Source organism: Dendrobates tinctorius, unplaced genomic scaffold, assembly GCF_039654945.1.
Source record: "Dendrobates tinctorius isolate UK_male_01 unplaced genomic scaffold, ASM3965494v1 ptg000086l, whole genome shotgun sequence".
NCBI classification, from domain to species: Eukaryota; Metazoa; Chordata; class Amphibia; order Anura; family Dendrobatidae; genus Dendrobates; species Dendrobates tinctorius.
In genome coordinates this window covers 4,937,861-4,965,404 of record NW_027361754.1, presented here as the reverse complement: position 1 = coordinate 4,965,404, position 27,544 = coordinate 4,937,861, and the positions used below count along the sequence as shown (strand labels likewise).

The window sequence follows — 27,544 nt, the reverse complement described above, 5'->3', positions numbered from 1 at the left end:
GCACGGACCCTCTGCACACCTCATGGACACATTGCATGGACCCTCCGCACACTGCATGGACACATTCCATGAACCCTCCGCACTGCATGGACACATTGCACGGACCCTCTGCACACCTCATGGACACATTGCATGGACCCTCCGCACACTGCATGGACACATTCCATGAACCCTCCGCACTGCATGGACACATTGCACGGACCCTCTGCACACTTAATGGACACATTGCATGGACCCTCTGCACACTTAATGGACACATTGCATGGACCCTCCACACACTGCATGGACTATCCGCACATTGCTTGGACACGTTGCAGGCTTCCGTCGTCCCGTTGCAGGCTTCCGTCTTCACCTTACAGGTGACCGTCGTCCCAGCTCAGTCCGTTTCTCACGTCTCGTTTTGCACAAAATCTGCATTAATACCAACATCTTCATCTCTGAGTCGGTGGAGATTTTGCCATATTCGTTGCTGATCACCACCATAATATGTCTCGTCCTCATTGTACCTTTTCTCCATCTCCAGGTGAGGCGCTAAGTCTTGAGAACAAGGTCCTGTTAGTGGACGGGGTGCTGGGCCGGTCTGTGCAGCTGAAGTGCGGGGACATTGACTCCTCCTTCGTCCTCATCTGGACGTTTATTATCATCGGAACAGATGAAATCGTCCTCATCGCTCGCAAGGGTAATGTGTACGAGGAAGCATCAGCTCTGGGGGTCGTCACACTGGCCGGCAGTTCGCTCCTCATAGAGAACCTGAAGCCGGCGGCAGCTGGCAGGTACACGTGTATAGCGTTCAGGGAGGAGACGTACATCTCCGCGCCCACGGTCTACATTCACCTGACTGTTCTAGGTAAAGCGTTTATCTGCTCTGCTCTCACAGCTGCACTTTGTTACAATGTATCTGACTCGCTGGTTCAGTGTAACAAACCATCAGCTATGCACATACAGTACTGTGCACATACAAGGCGCTCTCCATGTCTCCTCTCGTTGGGGCTTTTCTGTTTTAGTGCCGGTGACAAAGCCCAGTCTACACATCGACGAGCAAACGCCGGTGGAAGGGTCCAGAGTTGTGTTGTCCTGTACTGTCGAGGCTGGAACCGGACCCCTCTTCTTCATCTGGCAGAGACATACAATCCTGGACGGGACGTTCACTGTACATGACGGGAACAGCAGCGTCCTCCTCCTGCAGCCGGCAACACGATCCCACACTGGCTGGTACACCTGCACCGCCAGGAACATGGTCAACGAGGAGACCAGCGGGAGACTCTACCTGGACGTCATATGTAAGTCCTCCAACTACACCACTGCAGAATAGTGAGCGCAGCTCTGGGGTATAAGGTTGTGTGCACATGCTGCAGATTCACCTGCGGAATTTTCCGAGCGGATTTAGCTAAAACTGCAGGTAAATCCGCAGGTCAAAAGACCTGCGGTTTATCTGCGGATTGGCCTGCGGTTTCACACCTCTGCAATGAAGAAGGTCTGAATCCGCTGCGGATTCCGCAGAAAGAAGTGACATGCACTGCGGTTTTTGATTTCCATAGGTTATAATGGTACTGTACACTGCAGCAAAAACTGTTGCGGATCCGCAGGGCCAAATCCGCTGCGCATCCGCAGCAGAATCCGTAGCGTGTGCACACACCGTAATACAGGATGTAACTCAGGATCAGTAATGTAATGCATGTACACAGTGACTGCACCAGCAGAATAGTGAGTACAGCTCTGGAGTATAATACAGGATGTAACTCAGGATCAGTAGCGTAATGTATGTATACAGTGATTGCACCAGCAGAATATTGAGTGCAGCTCTGGAGTATAATACAGGATTACAGGATGTAACTCAGGATCAATAATATGTACACAGTGACTGCACCAGAAGAATAGTGAGCGCAGCTCTGAAGTATAACACAGGACGTAACTCAGGATCAGTAATGTATGTACACGGTGACTGCACCAGCAGAATAGTGAGTGCAGCACTGGAGTATAATACAGGATGTAACTCAGGATCAGTAATGTATGTACACAGTGACTGCACCAGCAGAACAGTGAGTGCAGCTCTGGGGTATAATACAGGATTACAGGATGTAACTCAGGAGCAGTACAAGATCAGTTATGTATGTACACACTGACCGCACCTGCAGAATATTGAGTGCAGCTCTGGGGTATAATACTGGATGTAACTCAGGATCAGTAATGTATGCAGCTGTTGCTCGCTGTGGTGATTGTGGGTGTGGTCGTTACTGATCCTGCTGTGTGCTCCTGAGAAACCACCACCTCTCCACCCAGGGACATTCTCTCTCTCCTACCCAGGAAGGTAGTGGGTTTTCCTGGGATGAGCATTGTAGCCAAGTCCCAGGCTTCTGTTTCCCGGACCAGTCCGGCAGGGAGCAGAAGAAACCAGCAACTGGTTTTTCCCATCAGAGGACTCGGGGGTGAGACTCTCCCCCAGAAGTCTCACTAGTGTGACTCCTACTCCCCCCGGGTCTGCAGAGACCCAAAGAAGTTCATGATGGCAGTCCTTCCTGAGTAAAGCTGAGTGCTCACGGAGGTGTGGCTGACCTCACTGAGGAAGGTTGGGGCTGTAGAGACACTGGGAGTCTGTGTCCACCTATGGCTCCCGGGTCATGAGCCACCTCTGTGAGTATGAAGACGCGAGCAAGACCATCAGGAGGCTCCGGGAGGAGCTGCGCTACACAAGCGCCAAAGCTGCAGGTTCCTCCAAGCCGAGGAAGACACAATTCCAGGCGGAGGTGAAGAGGTTGAAGCTTGAAATTAATGACTTGGAGGTAAGGAAAGCTTTCATAAGAGAGAAGAGTGGTCCCTTCAAAGAAAAACTACTGAATGAGGACAGATTTAGAGATATGGCTGATAACAGAGAGCAAAGGCAGATGGGGCTGCAGCCTGAGAGCCAGGTGAATGATGATGATGAGGAGGATGATGACCAGTAGAAAGCCCCACCTGGCAGCCTGCAAAGTCACCCGCAGGCCACGTGCAGCGAGCTCCCTGCAAGATAGTCGACATTGACATCTGGGCGCAGTTCTGCTTCCTCTGAGGAGGATAATGACAACAGCAGCCAGGGAAGGGCGCTAATGGAGATAAAGCTCCTGGAGTCCCTAGTGTGCCTTCAAAACTTCCATCTTGGTGATGATTTACTGGAGGAGGCAACTGGGGGCCAGAAGAAAAAGGAGAAGACCACCAAGCCAAAGCTGCAGGAAGTGGTAAGCTACGTTTATGCCCCACTTCCTGTACCCCCTGACTCGGCTGCAGGGTCAACTCACTGTATAAGCCCTGTTGCCCAGCCCAACCCGGGTTCTGCTGTGGATCCGGTGGAAAGGCACTGGGAGATTACAAAGCAACGTAGTGAGGTGCAGAGCTCCGTCTCTGCTTGTAGTAACGGTGATGTAGCAGCAGGTGCATCAGCAGTGCGAGTGGCCCAGCTGCGGGCGTACAGTCAGGCCATGATACTGTGGTGCGTTCCTTGGTGGGAGGGGGCAGCGGCCCAGTGTCGGGTGCAGCTGCGGTAGCCTCGACGTTCCTGAATGCTGTTGCTGATGATCACTTAGTTGAGAAGCGGTAGCAGTGTGAGGGGGTTGCCAGGACTGGGAGTTCCGGTCCTCCCAAAGTCCTGTTCTTTGTTGTCTACGTTGGTCAGCAAGATCCTGATATAAAGAATCAACGGCGCCTCACAATGGAAAAAGATCAGCGGCGTCTGGTATCAACAGTGAAGCAACGGAAATTACCAACTGATGATGCGGAGGGCGCACATAAGACCAGGGGTGAGGTCGCCTCCAGTTCTGTGGAGGAGACTGAACCCCTTGAGCCTGATGATGCGGAGGTCAAAATGTCACTGGTCCAGCAGGAGTGAATGTGGTGGTGGGTATGGATGAGGAAAATTTTTTGTGATGGGGTGCTGATTTGGTGGAGAGTGAGGGGGTTATGGAGATGGGTAATAGTGATACTGTTAGTGTGGATGTGGTCACTGGTCCGGTTGCCCCCCCCCCCCCCGGTGGTGGCAGAACCCGTCAGGAGTTATGCCACTGTCACCTTAGGGGGACATAAGGTGTACTCCTGGGCTCTGGGGATGGCATGTTGCAGCAGCGTCTCCTGGAGGCACTAAAGAAGGGGGAGAGATCACTAATGGTAGAGGGTTGAGAGGTAGATCTATCCTTCTGGAGAGGCGGGGCCTTCCGACAACAAAGAGGGGGGATACAGTGAGGTCCCTCCCAACAGCCAGGCCAGGTAGTGTGTGTAGGAATGTGGTCCGTCTTTGTTGGAGTGGCAGTGATGCATGTCTTTCAAGGTTTAAGGTTGTGGAGCTCCTGCTGAGGATGGACTTCAAGGCGATTGACATCTACACCTTGATACATCCCTATTCCACGCCTGAGTTTGATGTCAGCTTTGTTCGGCCGAGGGGCTTGAGCTCTTCTGGTAGAATTATGAGTCCATCTGGCAAGACTTTGCAATTTAGTCGGTGTCTCGCCAAAACCAAGTCAAGAAGTGAATGTGATGACCTGTAACGAGTCGCTTTCTTGTTATGACATCATGATGTGGCTTGGCCAATATGGAGAGGTGGTGGAGATGCCAAAGCAAAACCGTGACGAGTTTTGTGTCTGGTCAGGGGCCTGAACGTTTATGGTAAAACGTAAGCGTTCAGGTGGTATGGTTGCCCAGATACCATCATTTGCCTTCCTGGATAGGGATCGTATCCTGGTCTTCTATCAGGGTCAACTAAAGCTCTGTCACAGGTGCGGCAACCCCACACCCTTCAGTGCAAACTGTAATGTGCAGAAAAGTGCATTGTGTGGGGATATCGGCCATCTTGCTGCATCTTGTGTGGAGATTAGGTGCCACCTGTCTGGTGAGTTAGGTCACCCATTCAGCCGTTGTCCTTGCTCCTTCGCTAATGCAGATGTGACCCCGATGGAAGAAACCCGTGAGGCTGATTCTGTAGGGGAAGGGACTAACAGGGGTGAGGGAGCTGAGGGGCCAAGGAGGTAAAGCGATAAAAAGACTCCTTCCCATCTGAGGCGTCTAGACAAGCGCAGACAGGAGAGGGAGTGAGCCCTGGGCTACTAGGGCGGCCCCTGTCCTGGATGCCTGTCTCACTGCTGAGGCCCCTAAGGATAAGTTGGATGAGGAGGTCAGGAAGTACCAGAGGGAGGAAAGCGCCACTGCCTCCGAATCCTCCCATTATGATAGTATGGATGAGGATAATAGTCAGTGGCTAGAGGACAAGCATAAGCTCGGCACCAAAAAGAAGAGAAAGAAGGGAGATAAAACATCTCCCTCTCTGAGTAAGGTACCTAAGGAAGGAAAAACTGACTCCCCTCTGGTTGTTCTTTCTAACCAGTTCCAAACCCTTGAGAACATATCTTCCTCTGAGGAGGAAGCTGAGGGTGAGGTTCCAGCTTCAGCGGAGCTTACACGGGGTGTCGAGTTTCCTTCTTCTGGGGATGTAAGGTCCTTGGAGGGAGGGACAGGCCCAGAGTCTGGAGACGAGGACGATAAAAAGAAAAACACGTGGGAATGGACACCTCAGTGTCGTTAAAGAGGGGGAAGAATTCCTCCTCTGAGGCGGCGGATAAGGGGAGTGGGAAGAAGAAAGCCACCTAACTCAATCTCTAATGATGGAAGTACCCACTCCGTTGACGCTGGCGTCAATTAATGTCAGCCGGGTTGAAGCTGACATTTTCTTTTTGCAAGAGACCAGGCTGCCAAACATGGCAGACATGTTTAAAGCAAAGAGGGAGTGGAGACTCGGGCCCTCTTACTGGTCTCTTTCAGCTGAGCCATATAGCGGAGTGGCGGTCCTTTTTACCGCACTGGTGAAATGCAGACGGGTTATCGAGTTAGAAATGGGGAGGTGCCTGATCTTAGATGTCCTCATGAAGGGTCAAGAGCTCCGGCTCATTAACCTCTATGGTCCCCAATCTAAGTGGAACCGGAAGTGTCTCTTGGAGGATCGAGCCCTACCTTTTGTCAAGTCAGCAGGTTGTCTTTGGAGGGGACTTCAATACTGTCACGAGACACCGAGATAGAGGAGGTTTCAGAGACAAGCTCTTATGATCTCGTTGCCCTTAATAGTATAGCTAGTGAGGCTCACCTGGTGGATGTCCATATTTGGCACATCCCAGGCCACGAGGGGTTCACCTATCACAGAGGTAACTCTAGGTCCAGAAAAGATAGGTTTTATTTAAAGGAGGAAGCTGCCTCTTCAGCAGTGTCTGCTGTTGAGGTGGAGTTCTCTGACCACTGTTTAATTTTGTTTTCTCTGAATGTTACAGAGACCCTCCGGATGGGAAGAGGCTTTTGGAGGCTCAATTCGTCTCTCTTGGAAGAAGCGGAAATAAGACACTCCTTTGAGGATTTTCTTCAGAGCCAGGTACCCTTACTGGATCTTTGTAGCAGTAAGTCAGAGTGGTGGGAGATGTTCAAGAAAAGGGTGGCAAGATTCTTCCGCCAGCTCTCGAGCCTCAGGAGTCTGGGCAGGTACCGCCTGTATCAGGGTCTGAGGAAGAAACTCAAGCATCTTGTCTCAACTGGAGGAAGCCGCAAGGAGATCTCCAGAGTGAAATCTTTGCTTATGAGGTGTCAGTACAATAGACACGCGTGCATCTTTGGTTTTTGAGAGGGATTACGGGAAGTACTGCTCGCCCAATCCTTACAGGAACTGCAAGTGAATAGTAAAGTAGTTACAGGACTGGTTGACATTACGGGGTCCCTGAGGCGATCCAGATCAGGGATCCTGGAAGTTGTCATATCCTTCTACCTTCACCTCTTGGGGAAGAGGGATCTTGATTGGGATGAGATGTCGACTTTCCTGGCTGAAGCCGTCCCCGAACCAGGTGTAGACCCCTCTCTTGACATTTTGACAGAGATGATCAGGGAAGAGGAAGTTAAGTTGGCGATTGAAGGGCTTGCCACAAAACATCACCCGATCCAGATAGCTTAACATCTGAATTCTGTAAGACCTTTAAGGACGCTTTGGTTCCCCTCTTGACAGGTATTAAATGAGTGTCTTTTCTCGTTCACTCTGCCGAAGTCAATGAGGAGGTCTGCCCTGATCATCTTGTCAAAGGAAAAAGACCCATCTTGCATTGAGAATTGGCGTCCCATAGCGCTTCTCAATGCAGACAGAAAGGTTCTGGCAAAGGCCGTTCCAGGCCGCAGCACATTTAGTGCTGTGCTCTGTGTCCGAGAGGCAGTGGAGCAGAGTAGGGCTGGTCACTGGAAGGGGTACAGGCTGTTACTGGACCAGGCAAAAGCAATTACCTCTGGTTTGTCCTTCTGAGATATGGCCTGCCTGGGGGGGTTTATTGATTGGCTTAAGACCTTGTATTGTAGGGCACAGGGTTTCCCGCTTGTGAACGGTTGGATTGACAGCTCTTTTGGGGTTAGATCTGGTGTTCACCAGGGTTGTCCCTTTAGTCCGCTGCTGTACGTGTTTGCGATTGACCCATTAATTTATCTGGGCATTGTGTGCATCTTGCCGGAGTCTCTCTGGACTTGGGTCTGCAGTTTGTTCTTCCAACTGTTATGGGCGAATAGACTGAACCTGGTCAAGAGGGAGGTTACTTACTGTGCGAGGAGACTAGGCAGGGTTTGGTCAACCCTGTGGTATTCCGTCTGGATACCTTCATTAAGATCAATATTGCAAACCTCTGGAAAGAGAGGGCTCCTTTCTGGGTATTCTCCTGTAGGGGATGGTTTCAGCCTTTCTTCCAGGAATGGGAGACAGGAGGGCAAGTGAAGGATCTTCGCACACCGCATGGACATCTTTCGGTTTACGCTACCTTGGTTTTGAAGGTAATTCACCGGTGGGGTCTGGGAATGTGGGAGATCAGTACTCTGCCAAGGAAACTCCTTGACAATAGGGTTCTGTTGACCCATTTCCAGAGGCGTCTGGCGCGCAGGGATTGCCCAAGTCGGGATCTTGGGGTGAGTTTGCATCTTTTGAATTCTGTCACGATCCCCTCGAAGTTTTGAGACATGGCTTGGCACTGCTTCCATGGGAAACTGTGTGTGAAGGACAATCTGAAGTGTAGGAGCTCTGAGGGCAGGAACTGTCCTCGGGAGCATTGTGGTGCCCTAATGGGAAGCTTCCTGCTTCGTTGTCCCTTTAACACAGAGGTGTACAGCATGGTGGGCGCCTCCATTGGCTGATCATGGCTGGCTGGTCTCTCATGCGGAATGGGCCTATGGAGCATTCTGAGACCTGGGTGGTCGGGACCGCTGCACCTTATTTTTAGTTAGCATAGTGGCTAGGTATCACATGTGGAACCCACGGTACTTGGTATCAAAGCAACGGAAAATCCTCCCAGTGGATGAAGTGTTTAGGACCATACTCGGTGACCTGATAAAGGTGCGCTCTCTGGAGTGTTATAGACTGGGCACACATAGGGCCGCTCTCCTCTGGAGGGGCTTTTCTTTTAGTGTGCTTTATTCTGGTCATCTCCTTTCCTGGTGGTGGGCTGCTGCTGACACTGTAGAATTTTGTTTTGTTGATCAGTATTCAGTGATTTTGGGCTGCAGGTGCCGAACTTGGGCTTTGTGATTTGTGGTTATTGTAGTGTTCATTTCTGTATATAGGGATATAGATTTTGGTGTAAGTGTTAGGTTGCGTGGTAGGAAAAGAGAGGAGGTGGGTTTATCTTGTGGGACTATGGGACACTGGACATAGACTGAGGCATTAGAGTCAGGACAGCTGTGTGTGTGTATGTATTGAAAAAAAGGGTTTATGTATATAGTTTCTGTTTGCTATTGTTTATTTTATTTGTTTGTGGTTATTATTTTGTTTGGTGATCGGACCAGAAGGTGGAAGTAGTTAATATTAGTTATTATTCTGTATATATGTATAATATGTGTGTGAGGAGAGAATGAGCGGCTGGAACAGTGTTCATTATATTGATTATTTCTGGCTTATATTTCTGTTTTGTTTCTGTTATTATTATGTTTGTTATTTTTATAATAAAAGATCTACTGGATCAGTAATATATGTACATAGTGACTGCATCAGCAGAATAGTGAGTGCAGCTCTGGGGTATAATACAGGATGTAACTCAGGATCAGTAATGTAATGTATGCACACAGTGACTGCACCAGCAGAATAGTGAGTGCAGCTCTGGAGTATAATACGGGATATAACTCAGGATCAGTAATGTATATACACAGTGACTGCACCAGCAGAATACTGAGTGCAGCTCTGGAGTATAATACAGGATGTAACTCAGGATCAGTAATGTATGTACATAGTGACTGCACCAGCAGAATAGTGAGTGCAGCTCTGGGGTATAATACAGGATGTAACTCAGGATCAGTAATGTAATGTATGTACGCAGTGACTGCACCAGCAGAATAGTGAGTGCAGCTCTAGGGTATAATACAGGATGTAACTCAGGATCAGTAATGTAATGTATGTACACAGTTGACTGCACCAGCAGAATAGTGAGTGCAGCTCTAGGGTATAATTCAGGATGTAACTCAGGATCAGTAATGTAATGTATGTACACAGTGACTGCACCAGCAGAATAGTGAGTGCAGCTCTGGAGTATAATACAGGATGTAACTCAGGATTAGTAATGTAATGTATGTACACAGTGACTGCACCAGCAGAATAGTGAGTGCAGCTCTGGAGTATAATACAGGATGTGACTCAGGATCAGTAATGTAATGTATGTACACAGTCACTGCACCAGCAGAATAGTGAGTGCAGCTCTGGAGTATAATACAGGATGTAACTCAGGATCAGTAATGTAATGTATGTACACAGTGACTGCACCAGCGGAATAGTGAGTGCAGCTCTGGAGTATAATACAGGATGTAACTCAGGATCAGTAATGTAATGTATGTACACAGTGACTGCACCAGCAGAATAATGAGTGCAGCTCTGGGGTATAATACAGGATGTAACTCAGGATCAGTATGTAATGTATGTACACAGTGACTGCACCATCAGAATAGTGAGTGCAGCTCTGGGGTATAATTCAGGATGTAACTCAGGATGATTAACAGGATCAGTAATGTAATGTATGTACACAATGACTGCACCAGCAGAATAGTGAGTGCAGCTCTGGAGTGTAATACAGGATGTAACTCAGGATCAGTAATGTATGTACATAGTGACTGTACCAGCAGAATAGTGAGTGCAGCTCTGGAGTATAATACAGGATGTAACTCAGGATCAGTAATGTAATGTATGTACACAGTGACTGCACCAGCAGAATAGTGAGTGCAGCTCTGGAGTATATTACAGGATGTAACTCAGGATCAGTAGTGTAATGTATGTACACAGTGACTGCACCAGCAGAATAGTGAGTTCAGCTCTGGAGTATAATACAAGATATAACTCAGGATCTGTACAGGATCAGTAATGTAATGTATGTACACAGCGACTGCACCATCAGAATAGTGAGTGCAGCTCTGTGGTATAATTCAGGATGTAACTCAGGATCAGTAATGTATGTACACAGTGACTGCACCAGCAGAATAGTGAGTGCAGCTCTGAAGGATAATACAGGATGTAACTCAGGATCAGTAATGTAATGTATGTACACAGTGACTGCACCAGCAGAATAGTGAGTGCAGCTCTGGAGTATAATATAGGATGTAACTCAGGATCAGTAATGTAATGTATGTACACAGTGACTGCACCAGCAGAATAGTGAGTGCAGCTCTGGAGTATAATATAGGATGTAACTCAGGATCAGTAATGTAATGTATGTACACAGTGACTGCACCAGCAGAATAGTGAGTGCAGCTCTGGAGTATAATATAGGATGTAACTCAGGATCAGTAATGTAATGTATGTACACAGTGACTGCACCAGCAGAATAGTGAGTGCAGCTCTGGAGTATAATACAGGATGTAACTCAGGATCAGTAATGTATGTACACAGTCACTGCACCAGCAGAATAGTGAGTGCAGCTCTGGGATATAATACAGGATCGGTATGTAATGTATGCAGTGACTCCTCTGTGTTTGTACCTGGATAAAACGCTGTGAATTTACTTTTTTAGTACATATCGTGCCTGTTGGTAATGGCACATCCGCTGTTTCTTCTAGACGGCCCAGATGAACCGGAAATCACCATTAAGCCATACGCCATCAGTGAGACCGGTTTTGCTGCCAACGAGCTGGAGGAGGTGACTCTGAACTGTTCAGCGTCCTCCAATCCTCCATGCCACTACGTCTGGTTCTATAACAACTCTCAGATGTCCACCGGGCAGATGTACGTCATTCCCAAGATCTCCCGCACACAGACCGGCTTGTATACCTGCCTGGCACAGAACGCCCAGCTCAACACACGGACCCAGAGCACCATCATCCTCACCGTCTACTGTAAGTGCGTCGCCCTTTCACCTGTGCAGATGGTTTCCCAATTTTGTTATTTTATATTAAAACCAAATCTGCACCTTCCTAATCCTCTTGTGATACAATTCCTCATCCAGATCTCTGCTTGCTGTCAGAGAATAGCAACTTTTTTATGTACAACATCTACAAACCTAACACTTGTCACAGCCGAGTGTTTGCTAACTATTTTTTCCAGCCCAGGCAATCCTGAGCTGAATACATCTGCAGCAAACTGCTATGGTTTGCTGCAATGTGTCAGAGTGCAGCCCTAGCCGGGGCCCTCGCTTCACAGCTAGGACAGGATGACATTTGTTTTCTTTACACCCCGTGACTGTAAGCCAAAGAGATTTCATTCACTGAACACAAACTGGTCTCTTGTTCGATGTGATCACTTGTAACCATCTTGTGTTTCTCTTCTTCTGGATGTTACTTTTCTTGCACCTGTACAGATGCGGCACCACGTCCAACCTTCTGTATGCTGGAGGCAATCGTCTTATATTGGGTTCATGTCTGACTTTCCATGCGGGCAGTGCCTATTTGCACTGCAGTGTTTCCTCAGAACTTGCACTTGTGATACGTGCTGATATTATATACAGAACGCTACAAAAGTTTTATGCAGGTGAGGGGGAAAAAAAGTGCAGCAATAGAAGGATTAATGGTTTATCTTTATGAATGAATAAAATGCAAAGTGTGTAAAGAAAAGAGAAATGTAAATACCCTCATTATCTGGTGACTGCCCATCACCTCCATCATCAGTATCTAATGACTATCCATCACCCCAGTCATCATTTTCTAGTGACTGTCTGGCGCCTCCATCATCAGTATCTGGTGATTTTCCAGCGCCTCCATCATCAGTATCTAGTGACCACCCATCACCTCCATCATCATTATCCGGTGACCGCCCATCACCTCCGTCATCTGCATCTGGTGACTGCACATCGCCTCCATCATCAGTATCTGGTGTTTACTCGTTGCCTCCTTCAGTATGTGGTGACTGCCTGTCGCCTCCATCATCGGTGTGTGGTGACCGCCTGTCGCCTCCGTCATCATTATCTGGTGACCGCCTGTCTCCTCCATCATCGGTATGTGGTGACCGCCCGTCACCTCCATCATCACTGTCTGGTGACCACCCATTGCCTCCATCATCAGTACCTGGTGACCGCCCGTCACCTCCATTATCAGTATATGGTAACCTCCCGTTACTTCTATTACTTCTACAAGGTACCTTAGGATTTTGTAGGATTTCAGTTCTGTGTAGGAGTGACTGATTACACCAAATAGCTGACAATTATCATGAAACAGTCATGAACTGAAACAGAAACATCTGTATAGGAGGCTTAATACTGAGTGAGGAACAGCTAAAGTCTGCTACAAAGTTGAGGATGTGGTAGACAGTTTCATGTCATAAGTCATGCACCATGGAAAGACTGATATCAGCAACAAGACACAAGGTAGTTATAGTGCATCAGTAAGGTCTCTACAGGCAAAGATTTCACAGCTTACAGAAGTTTAAAAATGTGCTGTTGAAGATCTTCTGAAGAGACACAAAAAAATGGGCAATGTTGCGGTCCGGAGACGCAGCGATCAGCTAAGATAACTTGGTTCAGCAGATGAAAGACACAACAAGCTTACCTTCCTAAAATCAGAAGATCTCCAGCAGTGCCTCAGTTCAGAAATGGCAGCAACCAGTTGGACCAGATACGCCCTCTACTATGTGGTTTTGTACGAAGACATAGAAAGATCCAGAACCTGATACACAAAAGGTCTGGACAGGCGGCCATCAGATACTGATGATGGAGGCGACAGCCGGCCATCAGATACCGATGATGGAGGCGACAGGCGGCCATCAGATACTGATGAGGAAGGTGACAGGCGGCCATCAGATACTGATGATGAAGGCGACAGGCGGTCATCAGATACTGATGATGAAGGCGACAGGCGATCACAAGATACTGATGATGAAGGCAACGGGCAGTCATTACATACCGATGATGGAGGTGACGGGCGGTCACCAAATAAAGATAATGGAGGTGATGGGTGGTCACCAGGTACTAATGATGGAGGCGACGGGTGTTCCCCAGGTACTGATGATGGAGGTGACGGGCGGTCACCAGGTACTGATGATGGAGGCGATGGACGGTCATCATATACTAATGGTTTTTTCTGTTCTCTTTTGTTCATTCACTTTGGGTTTTGATAATTGATATAAATAAACCATTATCTCTTCTACTTATGACAATTGTCCCTTGTCAGCATTTTTCTCACCTGCCTAACACTTTTGCACAGTACTTTGTACATATCATATTCGTTCACATTAATTTGTCTACGCAGAGGCCTGAACGTGACGAGACGGCAGTGACGGGCAGGTGATATGGCGGGTATTGTGCCCGTTGATGTGTTTTTGGTGCATTCTCACTATTTCTCATGCAGATTTACCAGAGGGGTCTCCCACCTGCACAGCACAGCCTCACGGTAACTACAAGGATGTGGCGCTGTGGTGTTCCTGGCCAGGGGGTCTTCCCCTGGCGCAGGTCCACTGGGTGCAACCAAATGAAGTCAGCAAAGTCATTGTGTCAAACTCAAACACAACCGTGGTAAAAAATGGCGCAGAACTGCGGAACGGGAGCGCCTTCACCTGCACTGTCTCCCACCCGTCTCTCAAGAAAGACATCAACTGCAGCACCACAGTGGGTGAGTAACGACCCCGCCACTCCACTGTGAGTGATGGAGCGTAAGGGAACATCCAGGGTGACCACAGCCTAATTGTCCAATATGCTATAGGGCGCCCCCTGTATATAGATAGAGGTGTTATCAGTCATTATACAGAAGGAGGAGGAGGTGAGCTGTGACATCCCCTGTATGCAGAGGTGCTATCAGTCATTGTTCAGGAGGAGGTGAGCTGTAACATCACCTGTATATAGTGGTGTAATCAGTCATTGTACCAGAGGAGAAGCTGATCTTTGACATCACGTATTGTGAATGGTGGATCCTCTGCTATCTACTGTATACTGTGTATAGAGTTATCAGTCATTGTACTGGAGGATAAAGTTAGCTGTGAAATCACTTATTGTGAATGGTAGATCCGGTGTTATCTACTGTATATAGAGGTGTTCTCAGTCATTGTACAGGAGGAGGAGGTGAGCTGTGACATCACCTATTGTGAATGGTGGATCCTGTGTTATCTACTGTATATACAGGTGTTCTCAGTCATTGCACAGTAGGAGGAGGTGAGCTGTGACATCACCTATTGTGAATGGTGGATCCTGTGTTATCTACTGTATATACAGGTGTTCTCAGTCATTGCACAGTAGGAGGAGGTGAGCTGTGACATCACCTATTGTGAATGATGGATCCTAAGTTGTCTACTTCATGTAGAGGTGTTATCAATCATTGTACAGGAGGAGGAGGTGAGCTGTGACATCACCTGTATATAGAGGTGTTATCAGTCATTGTATCAGAGGAGAAGGTGATCTTTGACATCACGTATAGTGAATGGTGGATCCTGTGCTATCTACTGTATACTGTGTATAGAGTTATCAGTCATTGTCCCGGAGGAGAAAGTGAGCTGTGAAATCACTTATTGTGAATGGTATCAGGTGTTATCTACTGTATATAGAGGTGTTCTCAGTCATTGCAGGTGTGCTGTGACATCACCTGTATATAGAGGTGTTATCAGTCATGTTAAGTGTTGTGTAAGGTACATGAGGATGGAGGTATAATATAATATAACCCCAGTGTCCAGGGTAAAAATTTATTTTTTATACAGATTGTGATGTGCAAAATAACGAAAAAAATTGCTAATTTTTTTTTTTAAAGTATCGGTCATTTTAATCTTTATTTCACTCATATTTTTTGCATCTTTGCCATAAAAACCTTCCGTGATGAGGAGGTGATGTGTAGACCCGCTGTGCACAGTTTATTCATTTGCTGCATTTTGCTCCTTTGTGTCAGTGATGCCTCCTGGTGGCCCCAATTGCTCTGCGGTAGCCACGAAGATGAATGAGTTCATCATGCTGACGTGTGAGTGGGGTGGTGGGCTGCCCCGGATCACCCTGCAATGGAATAACCATGAGATCGGAGACATAAAGGAGTCCTCTAACATCTACGTGTTCAAGCCCGACCGGACGTACAACGGCAGATTATTCACCTGCACCGCGCTGCACCCCATGATGGCGGAGCCCACATACTGCCTCATCCGCCTCGGTAAGGCACAGAACACCAAAACATAGACAAATGCCACAAAGTTTATAAATGTTTCAAAGCTTTTAATTTCAGGATAATTTGGCTTTTTTTTCCAGGACATTGGGGTGATGGCGATGACCCCTGAGCCCCCATAGTTTGAGGTCCTCACTGTGTGACCCCTGAGCACGTGCCGACCTCTGATATTTGCCTTGTTCTCCCCCCTTTTGTCTGCTCGGTTATATTTGCACCTTTGTCACATAGACCATATGTAAATTTACAGAATATTTGCTGAACCAGCCTGCTCCTCCGCTTTTCGCAGTGGCTCCAGTTTTGGACTCTCCGAATCTTGACACCTCCATACTAGAAGGACATAATGTCCAGCTGAGCTGTCACCTAACGCTGGCCACCCCCAGCTCCGAAATCACCTGGTACGACAACTCCAACAAGGAGATAATCACCGATTCCCAGAAGTACGGCATATACCGGGAGAACGGGCTGTCGGTGCTGACGGTGCGGGAGACAGTGTGGGACACGGACAGCGGACTGTACCGATGCCTGGCCTCCAACGCTGTGGGGAACACGTCCCTGTTACTGGGGCTGCGTGTGAACAGTGAGTACAAGCTGCCATTGTTGTAATTATAAATGGGGTCCCCTTCTTCTTCTGCTTCCCCAACCACTGGGGAGAAGAAAGCTAACCACACCAGGGAGAAGGAACCCAACAATCGGGGAGAAGAAACCCTAGTATTTGCTTCCCTCAAACTCCATTTCCAAGTCTTTTGAGACTGTAACCCATCCCACCGGCGCAACCAAAAGTCCCAGAAAATGATGTAAAGTAAGCCTAATTAATTGTTTGTTTTAGCCGTTTTTGTGTTTCCTTGCCAGAATATCCTACACCCCCCAATGTGACCATCAGTAAACTTCTCTACAGCCGGCAGAGGACAGAGGTGGATCTGGAGTGGATGACACAAGGCACCGGGGACCTGACTGGTTTTATGGTCCAGCGACAAGCCAGCATCCGATCCGTCCCGATTCCTAAGCGATCCGTCCAGGCCGCTACCTGGGACACGGTGGCCAATGACATCGAGCCTGAAATCCGGGGGCACAAACTTGGAGGACTGGACCCTTCAATCGTATATGCCTTTAGGATACTGGCCGTCAACCATAAGACTACGGGTTTTCCTTCTGAGGTGAAAACACCAGGTACAGTCTGAGGTCCATGGGTCTGGTGCAAAAGTATTGGTACCCTTGTACCAAATATACCAGTGCCGGGGTGTGATTGACATTTACCAGTGATGATGGTGACCTTGCTACCTTCTGGGGCTCGTACGGGGCCCGGACCTCCAGCATACAGATGTGAGAAGTGGTGCTGTACTCTGACATCCGCTCCTTATTCCTTTCCATACTCATGTTCTTCTGGGGAATCTTGGGGATTTTCTAAGGAGTTTAGTCGATTTGCAGAAACATCCGACCCTTCTTCTTTCTCAGTGGTCAGTGAGGATGGAGGCTGCTGCAGCATATATAGGGTGTACTCAATTTCTGCCCTTATGGCAGCCGCTCTCTGACCACTGTGATTGGATCTCCTGCCTCGTATAGCCAGTGTACTGTGGCTTCGAGTCCAGTGGCCCCTGTTCTTGCAAGGGAGGAGAAGAGAGGAGCAGTGTGCTCATTATTTTTTTTTTTTTTCTCCTTTTATTGACCCTTAAAGGGGTTTTCAATGACTTCTTAAAAGATTACAGAGGCGAGGCATCCATGTCAGAAAAAGAAAGTTACTTACCACTGGAATCCAGTGGTGTCCGCCAGGATCGGATACAATCATGTCCCGACCACCAGACACCTGATGCTGCAGCCAATTACCCTCATCAGTCAGGTGATTGATGGACGGACCATGGTCACTTTTTGGACGTGGCGGGTCTGAGCTGTCGGATCTCTAGTGGTCAGTAATTCTACTCTCTTCTCTCTATAAACTTTTCAGATTCCCTTTAACTCTGTGCCTGGAAAATACCTACAGTGGGGAAATAAGTATTTGATCCCTTGCTGATTTTGCAAGTTTGCCCACTGGCAAATACATGAACAGTCTATAATTTTAAGGGTAGGTTAATTTTAACATTGAGAGATAAAATATCAAAAATAAAATCCAGAAAATCACATTGCATAAATTATATAAATTTATTTGCGTTTTGCAGTGAGAAATAAATATTTGATCCCCTACAAATCATTACGAGTTCTGGCTCCTACAGACCAGGTAGACATTCCTAATCAACTCGATACCTGCATTAAAGACAGCTGTCTTACATAGTCACCTTTGTAAAAGACTCCTGTCCACAGACTCAATCAGTCAGACTTTAACCTCTACAACATGGGCAAGACCAAAGAACTTTCTAAGAATGTCGGACAAGATCACAGACCTGCACAAAGCTGGAATGGGCTACATAACCGTAAGTAAAACGCTGGGTGAGAAGGAGACAACTGTTGATGCAATAGTAAGAAAATGGAAGAAATACAAAATCACTGTCAATCAACATTGATCTGGGGCTACATGCAAAATCCCACCTCGTGGGGTATCCTTGATCATAAGGAAGATGAGAGATCAGCCTAAAACTGCACGGGGGGGGGGACTTGTTGATGATCTCAAGGCAGCTGGGTCCACAGTCACCAAGAAAACCATTGGTAACACAATACGCCGTAAAAGTAAAATCGTGCAGTGCCCGCAAGGTCCCCCTGCTCAAGAAGGCACATGTGCAGGCCCGTCTGAAGATTGCCAATATACACCTGGATGATTCTGTGAGTGATTGGGAGAAGGTGCTGTGGTCAGATGAGACAAAAATTGATTTCTTTGGCATTAACTTGCCGTGTTTGGAGGAAGAGAAATGCTGCCTAAGACCCAAAGAACACCGTCCCCACTGTCAAGCATGGAGGTGGAAACTTTATGTTTTGTGGGTGTTTCTCTGCTAAGAGCACAGGACTACTTCACCGCATTAATGGGAGAATGGATGGAGCCATGTACCGTAAAATCCTGTGTGACAACCTCTTTCCCTCCACCAGGACATTAAAAATGGGTCGTGGCTGGGTCTTCCAGCAAGACGATGACCCAAAACAAACAGCCAAGGCAACAAAGGAGTGGCTCAAAAAGAAGCACATTAAGGTCATGGAGTGGCCTAGCCAGTCTCCAGACGTTAATCCCATTGAAAACTTATGGAGGGAGTAGAAGTTCCGAGTTGCCAAATGACAGCCTCAAAATCTAAATGATTTAGAGATGATCTACAAAGAGGAGTGGACCGAAATTCCTCCTGACATGTGCGAAAACCTCATCATCAACTATAAAAAATGTCTGACTGCTGTGCTTGCCAACAAGGGTTTGCCACCAAGTATTAAGTCTTGTTTGCCAGAGGGATCAAACACTTATTTCTCACTGCAAAATGCAAATACATTTATATAATTTATAAATGTGATTTTCTGGATTTTATTTTTGATATTCTATCTCTCAATGTTAAAATTAACTTACCCTTAAAATTTTAGACTGTTCATGTCTTTGCCAGTGGGCAAACTTACAAAATCAGCAAGGGATCAAATACTTGTTTTCCTCACTGTAAATATTCTTGGTTAGTCAGTGTTTGAGTCTCACCGTCTGACAACCCGACTGTAACGCCCGAGTTGTCACACAGTGTGCCTATTACCAGATTGTCCGTGTCAGAGCAGTAATGGCCGCCGTCATATCCCTTACTGATTAGATTTGTCCATACAGAATAATATTGTACCGTCCCTTATAACCGGTTGTTATTACACATTAGTATAATTTTTTTCCTTCCAGCCGATCCTCCAAATAACGTTTACCCTGCTGCGATCGGGGCTGGCTTTGCTGGTATGTTGGTGGCCAGTGTGGCCAGCCTCCTGGTTTTCCAGTACATTGTCCGGAACCGCGAGAACAACCCACGTGAGTGATTACGACCCGATCTCCAGATCTTGGTGCAGCCTTGTTACTGTTCACATGACGCATTGCGGCTAATTACTGTGGATTCGTATCTGATATCACTGATTCTGGGTGACCATGGAGCGAAGCCGCTGGTTTCACACCCAATACGGGAGAGTCGAAAATTAAAATCTCTTTTTTAGAATCTCTCCTAAATTTGGCAAACACATGATGAGAAATCGCGCCAGGTCCGTGCCCATCGCACCTCCTCAAGGGCCTGGTTTTCATATGCCCAAGCTGCAGTGTCCTACACACAGTCATAGTACTTTACATTGAAGCACAGGGGTATTTTAGCCCGAAGCCCCTGCATAGATGGCAAACGCAGAACTGGTGGCACCCGCCCCGATCGCCAGCAGAGACCACCGTCCTCAGATTTTCCCAGTCACAAGAACGCAGTTAATAGGAGTTTGAATGGAGCGGAGATGATGGATGCGTCCAGCTGCAATGACTCTTCAATATTTTCTAACCTCAGTTTTATTTCTTCTTATATCTCCTTCTCCAGGATTACATGACTTGTTCTTCAGACCGTAAGTAAAATACTTTCATGAGTTGTGAAATTACAACTAATTATATGGCTTTTGGCGATCTATAATAAAAAAAATTATATAGAAGGCAATGTTGATTAAAAAGTGGCTCATTTTGTGTATACAGCTCCTATGCAGATCTATATGTCTCACTGGTTACTGAGCACACAGCCTTTCTGCTGTCGCTCCCCTCCTTCTGTCCCTTACGGACTCGCTCTGTGTATGTTCGGTAGGTCAGTCAGTCTTCATGAGAGCCTTTCTATGACACCCTGTCTCTTCTTCTGCTCCTTAGCTCCCCGGCTGAGTCCCGAGAAAATATCCGCAACCCTGAAGATGCGGAAACCGCAGCGGATGGTGATGAAGGACCTGCCAGTGCCGGAGATGCACAAGCCGCAGAAGCTTCTGCTGAGGGTAAGGGACCTATCATATCACTGTGTGAAGCCCGTAATCGTGCATATTAAAGAGGGTCTCCCGGTGTTAGGGCCCCGTCACACATAGCGATCTCGCTAGTGAGATAGCTGCTGAGTCACAAGTTTTGTGACACAACAGCGATCTCACCAGCGAGATCGCTGTGTGTGACAGCAAATAGCAACCGGCCCCACTGACGGTATCGCTGATCGCTGTAGGAAAGCCCTGGACATATTTTTGGTCGCTGGTCTCCCGCTGGCCAGCACACATCGCTGCGTGTGACAGGCGGGAGACAAGCGATCAGCTGGTAACTAAGGTACACATCGGGTATCCAAGGGACGTGCGTCCCTTAGATACCCGATGTGTACCTTAGTTACCAGCTCCCTGCATCAGCGCGCTGGTAACTAAGGTACACATCAGGTATCTAAGGGACGCACGTCCCTTAGATACCCGATGTGTACCTTAGTTACCAACTCCCTGCATCAGCGCGCTGGTAACTAATGTACACAGCGACGCCGCGCGCTCGGCGTCGCTGTGCTGATCGCTGGTGAAGCTGTCTGACAGCTCACCAGCGATCACATAGCGACTTACCAGCGATCCTGACAGGTTGATATCGTTGTCGGGATCGCTGGTGAGTCGCTATGTGTGACTCCAGCTTTAGGCCTGGTTCAGACCAGTTTACTTATGGTCAATGTGCACAACAGCTGCACACGGATGGTAAACTGACCAATGTTAGCCATGTGCATCTATCCATCTTTGCAAGTAATAACTGGTAGCTCATACACCCGTCCACGATGTGGATGATTGTACCGAGCAGCTTCTACACCCGTCAACGATGCGGATGATTGCACCGAGCCACTCCTACACCCGTCTCCAATGTGGATGATTGCACCGAGCTGCTCCTACACCCGTCCACGATGTGGATGATTGCACTCAGCAGCTCCTACACCCGGTCTAATCGGCCCAATTATTTCAGCGCTTGTGTAAGTTTTGGTTAAAGTCTAAGGTTTTGGGAGGCAAAAAAAAAAAAAACCCCACAAACCCCAATTCTCTGTTCCATTCTCTGGAAACACAGTGAATGGCAATAGCTGAGAAGGTCACGGCTGGAGTGTCCTGACATCTTCAGTCCAGACAGGAGGCAGAGACCACCTGGGAAATGTCAGAATCGGATCAATTTTTCTTTTTCTGCCAGAGAATTTGCTGATTTTACATCTTTTATTTTTATTTCCCCATTAGCATCTGCTCCCAGTAACTCAGAGGTGCCCCTGTCCCAGATGTCTCCAACCTCAGAAGAGCCGCCCGTCAATGTCACCATCACTGTGACGGCATCATCCTAGATGAAGGTCTCATCATTGAGGAGCAGGGAAGTGGCCGCAGAAATCCTGGGCTGCATGGATCAGTAACCCGACCACACAAGGCACCATCACAGACGTGGTTTATGGCTTATGAAGGGTGGTGGTTCGTCACATCCGGGTGTTGCTGGGGGATTTGTGGTGGGACTTAATCTGAGTTCACACCTCCAACATCTAATAGTTTCTTTATTTAGCACATGTGCATGCTCATTTTAACAAACAGAATGTCTTTGGCTTGCTAGAAAAATATCTTCGAGTCTTTGAGGCTGCATGTCTAAAGGATGTTCGACAGCCGCAACACATCCATGGATTGCCTGTTAGGCAATCCCTGAGCTGCGAGACGTGCATTCGCGGGGACTCGAACATATTATTCGAACACGCCGAAGTCACTCGGTTAGCACCTGAGCATGCTCTGATAACACCTTATCCCAGCACGTTCACTCATCACAAGACATCGGCTTTCTGTAAATACCTTATTTATGATCAGAAATTTCCTTAATATTTTGGATCTGATGGGAATCAGCCTCGTACCTGGGTGTGTTTGTTTTTTTACATACTTCACAATAAAAACTTTGCACATAAAACTGGAAAAGCCCTTTAAGATCCTGATGACGTCTGCGATGTAGTTTTATTGTACACTGTACTTGTACACTGGCACCCAGAGCGCCACTTGTGATGGCTAGGACCCCACGTCGTCATGGACCCCCACCTCGCAAACCTTCACGGAGGTGTTAGTAATCACCAGGCTCTTAAGTCCCCGGCCCTTGCTTGCCAGCTGGGTCCGGTTGCCACACAGTACAGCCAACTGAGTCCTGCGAATCTTTTTGGTCTGTTTTTTATTTTCCATCTTTGAATGGAAGTAAAAAATAAATATCTTCCTGTTGCCAGCGTGCAGAGACTATTGATGCATAAAGATTACAAAGTCGCAGTCTACCTGTATGATCCCATGATTTCTGCACTGTCTCCTCCCTGCGTGAGCCTGAATGCAGAGTCTGGCAGCTTTCCAATACTTTGCTTTCAGCACCACTGCTTGCTGCCGGTGAATGGTTCACGCACCTGCTATTATTGCAGTGTACCACTGCTTGCTGCCAGTGAATGGTTCACGCGCCTGCTATTATTGCAGTGTACCACTGCTTGCTGCCGGTGAATGGTTCACGCGCCTGCTATTATTGCAGTGTACCACTGCTTGCTGCCGGTGAATGGTTCACGCGCCTGCTATTATTGCAGTGTACCACTGCTTGCTGCCAGTGAATGGTTCACGCGCCTGCTATTATTGCAGTGTACCACTGCTTGCTGCCAGTGAATGGTTCACGCGCCTGCTATTATTGCAGTGTACCACTGCTTGCTGCCAGTGAATGGGTCACGCGCCTGCTAGTATTGCAGTGTACCACTGCTTGCTGCCAGTGAATGGTTCACGCGCCTGCTATTATTGCAGTGTACCACTGCTTGCTGCCAGTGAATGGTTCACGCGCCTGCTATTATTACAGTGTACCACTGCTTGCTGCCAGTGAATGGTTCACGTCTGCTAATACTGCAGTGTACCACTTCTTGCTGCAAGTGAATGGTTCACATGTCTGCCATTACTGCAGTGTATTCCCGACGTTTCCAGCTTTTCGTCGGCTCTTGCAGCTCCAGCAATGACCACGCCTCACGCTGGGTTGTATATTAGGCATCTGTCTTTTTAATATTATATTACAATATAACAAAAAGATAAAACCGGAAACACGAAATCCTACAACACATATGTACAAACGGCGACAGAATAACTTCGCTTCTTCGTAGGAAAATAAAGTCATTTTTTCTATGATAAGAAATAACACTTTATAGAAAATAAAACTAAGAACAAGGCAGCAAGTTGTGAGCAGAGGTCCCATGGCATGGGTGGTCTCCACGGATCACGTATGTCAGAGTATGTACACGGTACAGGGGGAATGGACACAAACCTGTACAATCCCAGAAAGTGCTGCACTATGGGTACATGGAGGATGAGGCATCGTGTGGACAGCTGGAGAACTACAAGTCCCAGACTAGTTTTATATGTGCTAAGTTACATAAGTTGCAGTGAAGCAATCATAGCCTCCATCGAGTCTTGGCCGACGTCTCAAACTGCCACCCTCCCTATATATATATATATATATATATATATATACAGTCCAATATAATAACCATAAGCAATCTGCCCGGCGCCTCGCGCTCCTGACATAAATAATACGTGACACTTAGAACAGTGCCATTTTAATAAATTACACCGCAGCTGGACTGGAGCTGCATGGGGAACGTTCTGCCGCTGAATGGGGGTCAACTGAGGGGAGGAAGGGGCCGGTCACTATACAGTCTGTGGAAAAACGTGCAAAAATATATACAGGACCCCATCACAATCAGGGACATGGGGGAAACTGGTCCATGTATGGAGCAGCACTGACCACACGTGGAATGCAGTAGTGCCCCCCGCAGCCGGAGACCTACAGGTGTCAGTAATATGGGGAGCGATTCGCTCAGAGCACGGACCCCCATTCCGGAATGGAGGATACATACAGCAGAGGCAACGTCCAGTCTCAGGTTGCTGCCGAACAGAGCATGAACGGTCCCCAAACCCCACCCAAAATCACCATGTTTAGATATTAAATGAACTAGAAATTAAGGGTGCTACTCGCTCACGATGCAGGAAGCTGAGATACGTGGAGCTGTTTGGTTTGCAGCCATCGCCTCAGTATTACTGCCAACCAGTGCACTCATTGCCCCTCATAGGTGAGCTTGGTATTAAGCCACACAAGGCCCACCAGGAAAAAAAATCAAGCGCCTCGGTGCTCACCTCGCTCCAAGGGAGCACCGAACAGATCTGCAACTTGAGGAGACGCAAACAGCCCCCTGGATCTCCGCCACCGAAGCTCCTACGAGGGGCACAGAGTGGGAGCAAAATACAAAGTGCAGTCAAACGTGAATTTGTACATTTTGAGCGGATTCAGACTTATTTGGGTCGATCTTGCCGAGGCAGCCATTGTGGAAGGTGCGTATGTAGACGATTCCTTTCTTGTTCTAGGTATCTGCTGCCATCGGCGAACCAGCTATGGGGACGTAGCCCTCCACCTTCCACCCTGGCCAGTGATAGACAGTCGGCCCATTATTGGTCCAGCACAACGGCGGCCATCACGACTCATAATGAGAAGCGGCGCGTTATTACATCACGCCGACAACGATACAACATATATACATCTCACGTCTCCGGCCGTCACTGCGCCACATCGAGGGTGACTAATATTTTACTTTCACCTAATGTGTCAAAATACAGGAAAGAAAAATTGCTGTGTCGGCTGTGTACAGGACTGTAAGTACTAGGTCGTTACTGATTATTAGAACGGTCAATTAGTGCATAAGTAATATTAAATAATATCTTTATATAATTTAATCACATATACCACGGACAGAGCGAGGACTAAAGTGCTTCTCTCTGCCATCCACGCCCGTCCGCCACTGGCCACTATATTTACAAGCCAAGTAACAACAATGCGCCACAGCTAACACCACCTCTAAGCCGCCATTATCTGCCATGATTGGTTGTACCAAAAGTCATGGGACAGATCGGACGCCATATGCAAAACGTGGTTTGTCCAATTTGGTACTGTCCGTCAGGATTATTTCTCCCACAGGACACCAGGGGGCATGTTTTCTGTATATGGCAACACAGACTACACTTTCTATACAGTGCATGTACCGGCCTGGCGTGCGTCACAGGAACACAATTGAGGGTCCTACCAATACAGCGACAGCTTTTAGGACATTTCTGTTGTAGTGAGCAGAGCAGCCATATTGGCACTGGATATAAATAGTGAATCTCGTGTGTCCCTGGGGATAGGTGGGACAATAGTGAGTACAAGTGATGTACTCATCCCATGGGCCCAAAGCACGACTGCGTTACATTGTAATGGGCAAAGTCGTGATACGCAGTCGTGTGATGCTGCTCTGAAGAGAAAAGTGCAGTCCTGGCTCTGTTCATGCTTCTGCTATCGGCAGCTGCTGGCGGTCTAACGTCCGAGTCTGATTTTCATCACAGGAACTTAGAACAATAGGAGTTGGTGATGTGAAGCCACCATCTTCTCTTATACTGGAGCTACCGTCACCTGGGAATGTCAGAGAAGCATAGGTTTTCGTTATTTATTTTACTCAATTATGTAGCGCCATTAATTCCATAGCGCTTTACACACACATTATTGGCGTTCGTACTCGATCCTCTACTAAATTCCCTATCAGTACCCAGAGGAAACCCACGCAAACACGGTGGGATTTGAAACCAGGACCCCAGCGCTGCAAGGATGCAGTGCTAACCACTAAGCCACCATGCCACCCACACTCAGACATAGCCAAGTCCTCCTCCATCCTCCACTACTCTCCCGTATCCTTGTTTTCTATCCTTGCACACAGGCTAGAGAGTATCCCACACAATGTCCCACATAAAGTCCAGGACTCCACTTGGTAGTGACAGGGACAGTCACACTAGTTTGTTAGGCACCTCGCCACTGCAGGGCCTGTGGACTTAACGGATAACACTAATTCTATATATCCTTTCCTACTGCTTTATATCTATTTGACTCCCCTGATGAAGCTCCACCATTGGGGAAGAAACGCGTAGGGAGCTTCTGTCTATTTTTCCCCCTTATCAGTGGGGGTGTCCACTACAGGATCCACTTGGGGCCTGTCCTTGTTGGGACAGGAGTAACACTGGGGCACGACAGGGAGTGTAGTGGAATACTTTACATTAACACTGGTTTTCCCATGTCTCGAATCCCCATGAGTGGATCGTCTCTCCAGCATGATATGCCTTGATGCTGGAATGCTATATCTAATACCAATTGTGAGACCAAACCATTTTTTATTGAGCACTGGTTCACATGAGCACTTTTTTGTAATGTTTTTCTGTGTTAACCTTTAATGAACCATTAAAAGGACATATGTTTTAATTGACTTTATGTGGGATACTCTCTAGGCTGTGTGCAGCATTTGACCCCTGAGGGTTTTTTTGAAATCGTGTCAAAAAGCTCACACTATAGCTGAGTGCACATTGTTTTCTATGCTCCAACATGTCCGCGTCCTCCTACATCCTATATTACTCCCCCGTATCCACGGCTTTCATTCCTCATAAACTACCACTCCCCCATAGCCTCGTCTTCTATCCTCCAACCTCTACTACTCTCCTGTATCCTCGTCTTCTATCCTTCGCAATGTACTCATCCTCCTCCATCCGCTATTACTCCACCATGTCCTCGTCCTCCTCCATCTACTACTCTCCTATATCCTCATCTTCTATCCTCCACCACATCCTCCTCCATCCTCTATTACTGTCCCTATTCGTCTTCCCTCCACCACGTCCTCATCCATCCTCGACTACTCTCACATGTCCTCCTCCATCCTCTGTTACTCTCCCATATCCTCGTCTCCTATCCTCCACCACATCCTCCTCCATCCTCTATTACTCTCCCTCGTCCTCCATCCTCTAATGAGTAGTAATAGAGGATGGAGGAGGATGTGCTGGAGGATAGACGAGGACGTGCTGGAGCATAGAGGACGAGGGAGAGTAAGAGGATGGAAGAGGGTGTGGGAGAGTAATAGAGGACAACGATGACATTGTGGTGGAGGATAATATGCGAGAGTAGTAGAGGTTGGTGTGGTGAAGATGAAGATATGGGGAATAATAGATGATGGAGGAGGATAGAAGACGAGAATATGGTGGAGTAATATAGGATGGAGGAGGACGAGGACATGGAAGAGTAGCA

At 47.7% G+C, this 27,544-nt stretch overlaps 2 protein-coding genes across 7 annotated transcripts in view; one reads left to right on the top strand and one right to left on the bottom strand.

The window, feature by feature from the left end:
* VSIG10L2 (V-set and immunoglobulin domain containing 10 like 2) overlaps positions 1-22,385 on the top strand; it is a 34,489-nt gene extending 12,104 nt beyond the window's left edge. The window contains exons 4-14 of the mRNA XM_073585623.1: positions 524-847; positions 1,005-1,280; positions 11,056-11,331; positions 13,774-14,034; positions 15,295-15,546; positions 15,845-16,135; positions 16,408-16,725; positions 19,334-19,456; positions 19,995-20,019; positions 20,309-20,427; positions 21,661-22,385. Coding sequence (XP_073441724.1) covers positions 524-847; positions 1,005-1,280; positions 11,056-11,331; positions 13,774-14,034; positions 15,295-15,546; positions 15,845-16,135; positions 16,408-16,725; positions 19,334-19,456; positions 19,995-20,019; positions 20,309-20,427; positions 21,661-21,761 — 2,366 coding nt within the window. The 3' untranslated portion in view covers positions 21,762-22,385. The remainder of the gene's footprint in view (positions 1-523; positions 848-1,004; positions 1,281-11,055; positions 11,332-13,773; positions 14,035-15,294; positions 15,547-15,844; positions 16,136-16,407; positions 16,726-19,333; positions 19,457-19,994; positions 20,020-20,308; positions 20,428-21,660) is intronic.
* Positions 22,386-23,434: 1,049 nt separating this feature from the next.
* The window catches only part of CDON (cell adhesion associated, oncogene regulated), a 122,693-nt gene continuing 118,583 nt past the window's right edge, over positions 23,435-27,544 (bottom strand). For all 6 annotated transcript variants that reach the window (XM_073584954.1, XM_073584955.1, XM_073584956.1 and 3 more), the window contains one exon: positions 23,435-25,894. In XM_073584954.1, the coding sequence (XP_073441055.1) occupies positions 25,767-25,894 (128 nt within the window). In that variant the 3' untranslated portion in view covers positions 23,435-25,766. The remainder of the gene's footprint in view (positions 25,895-27,544) is intronic.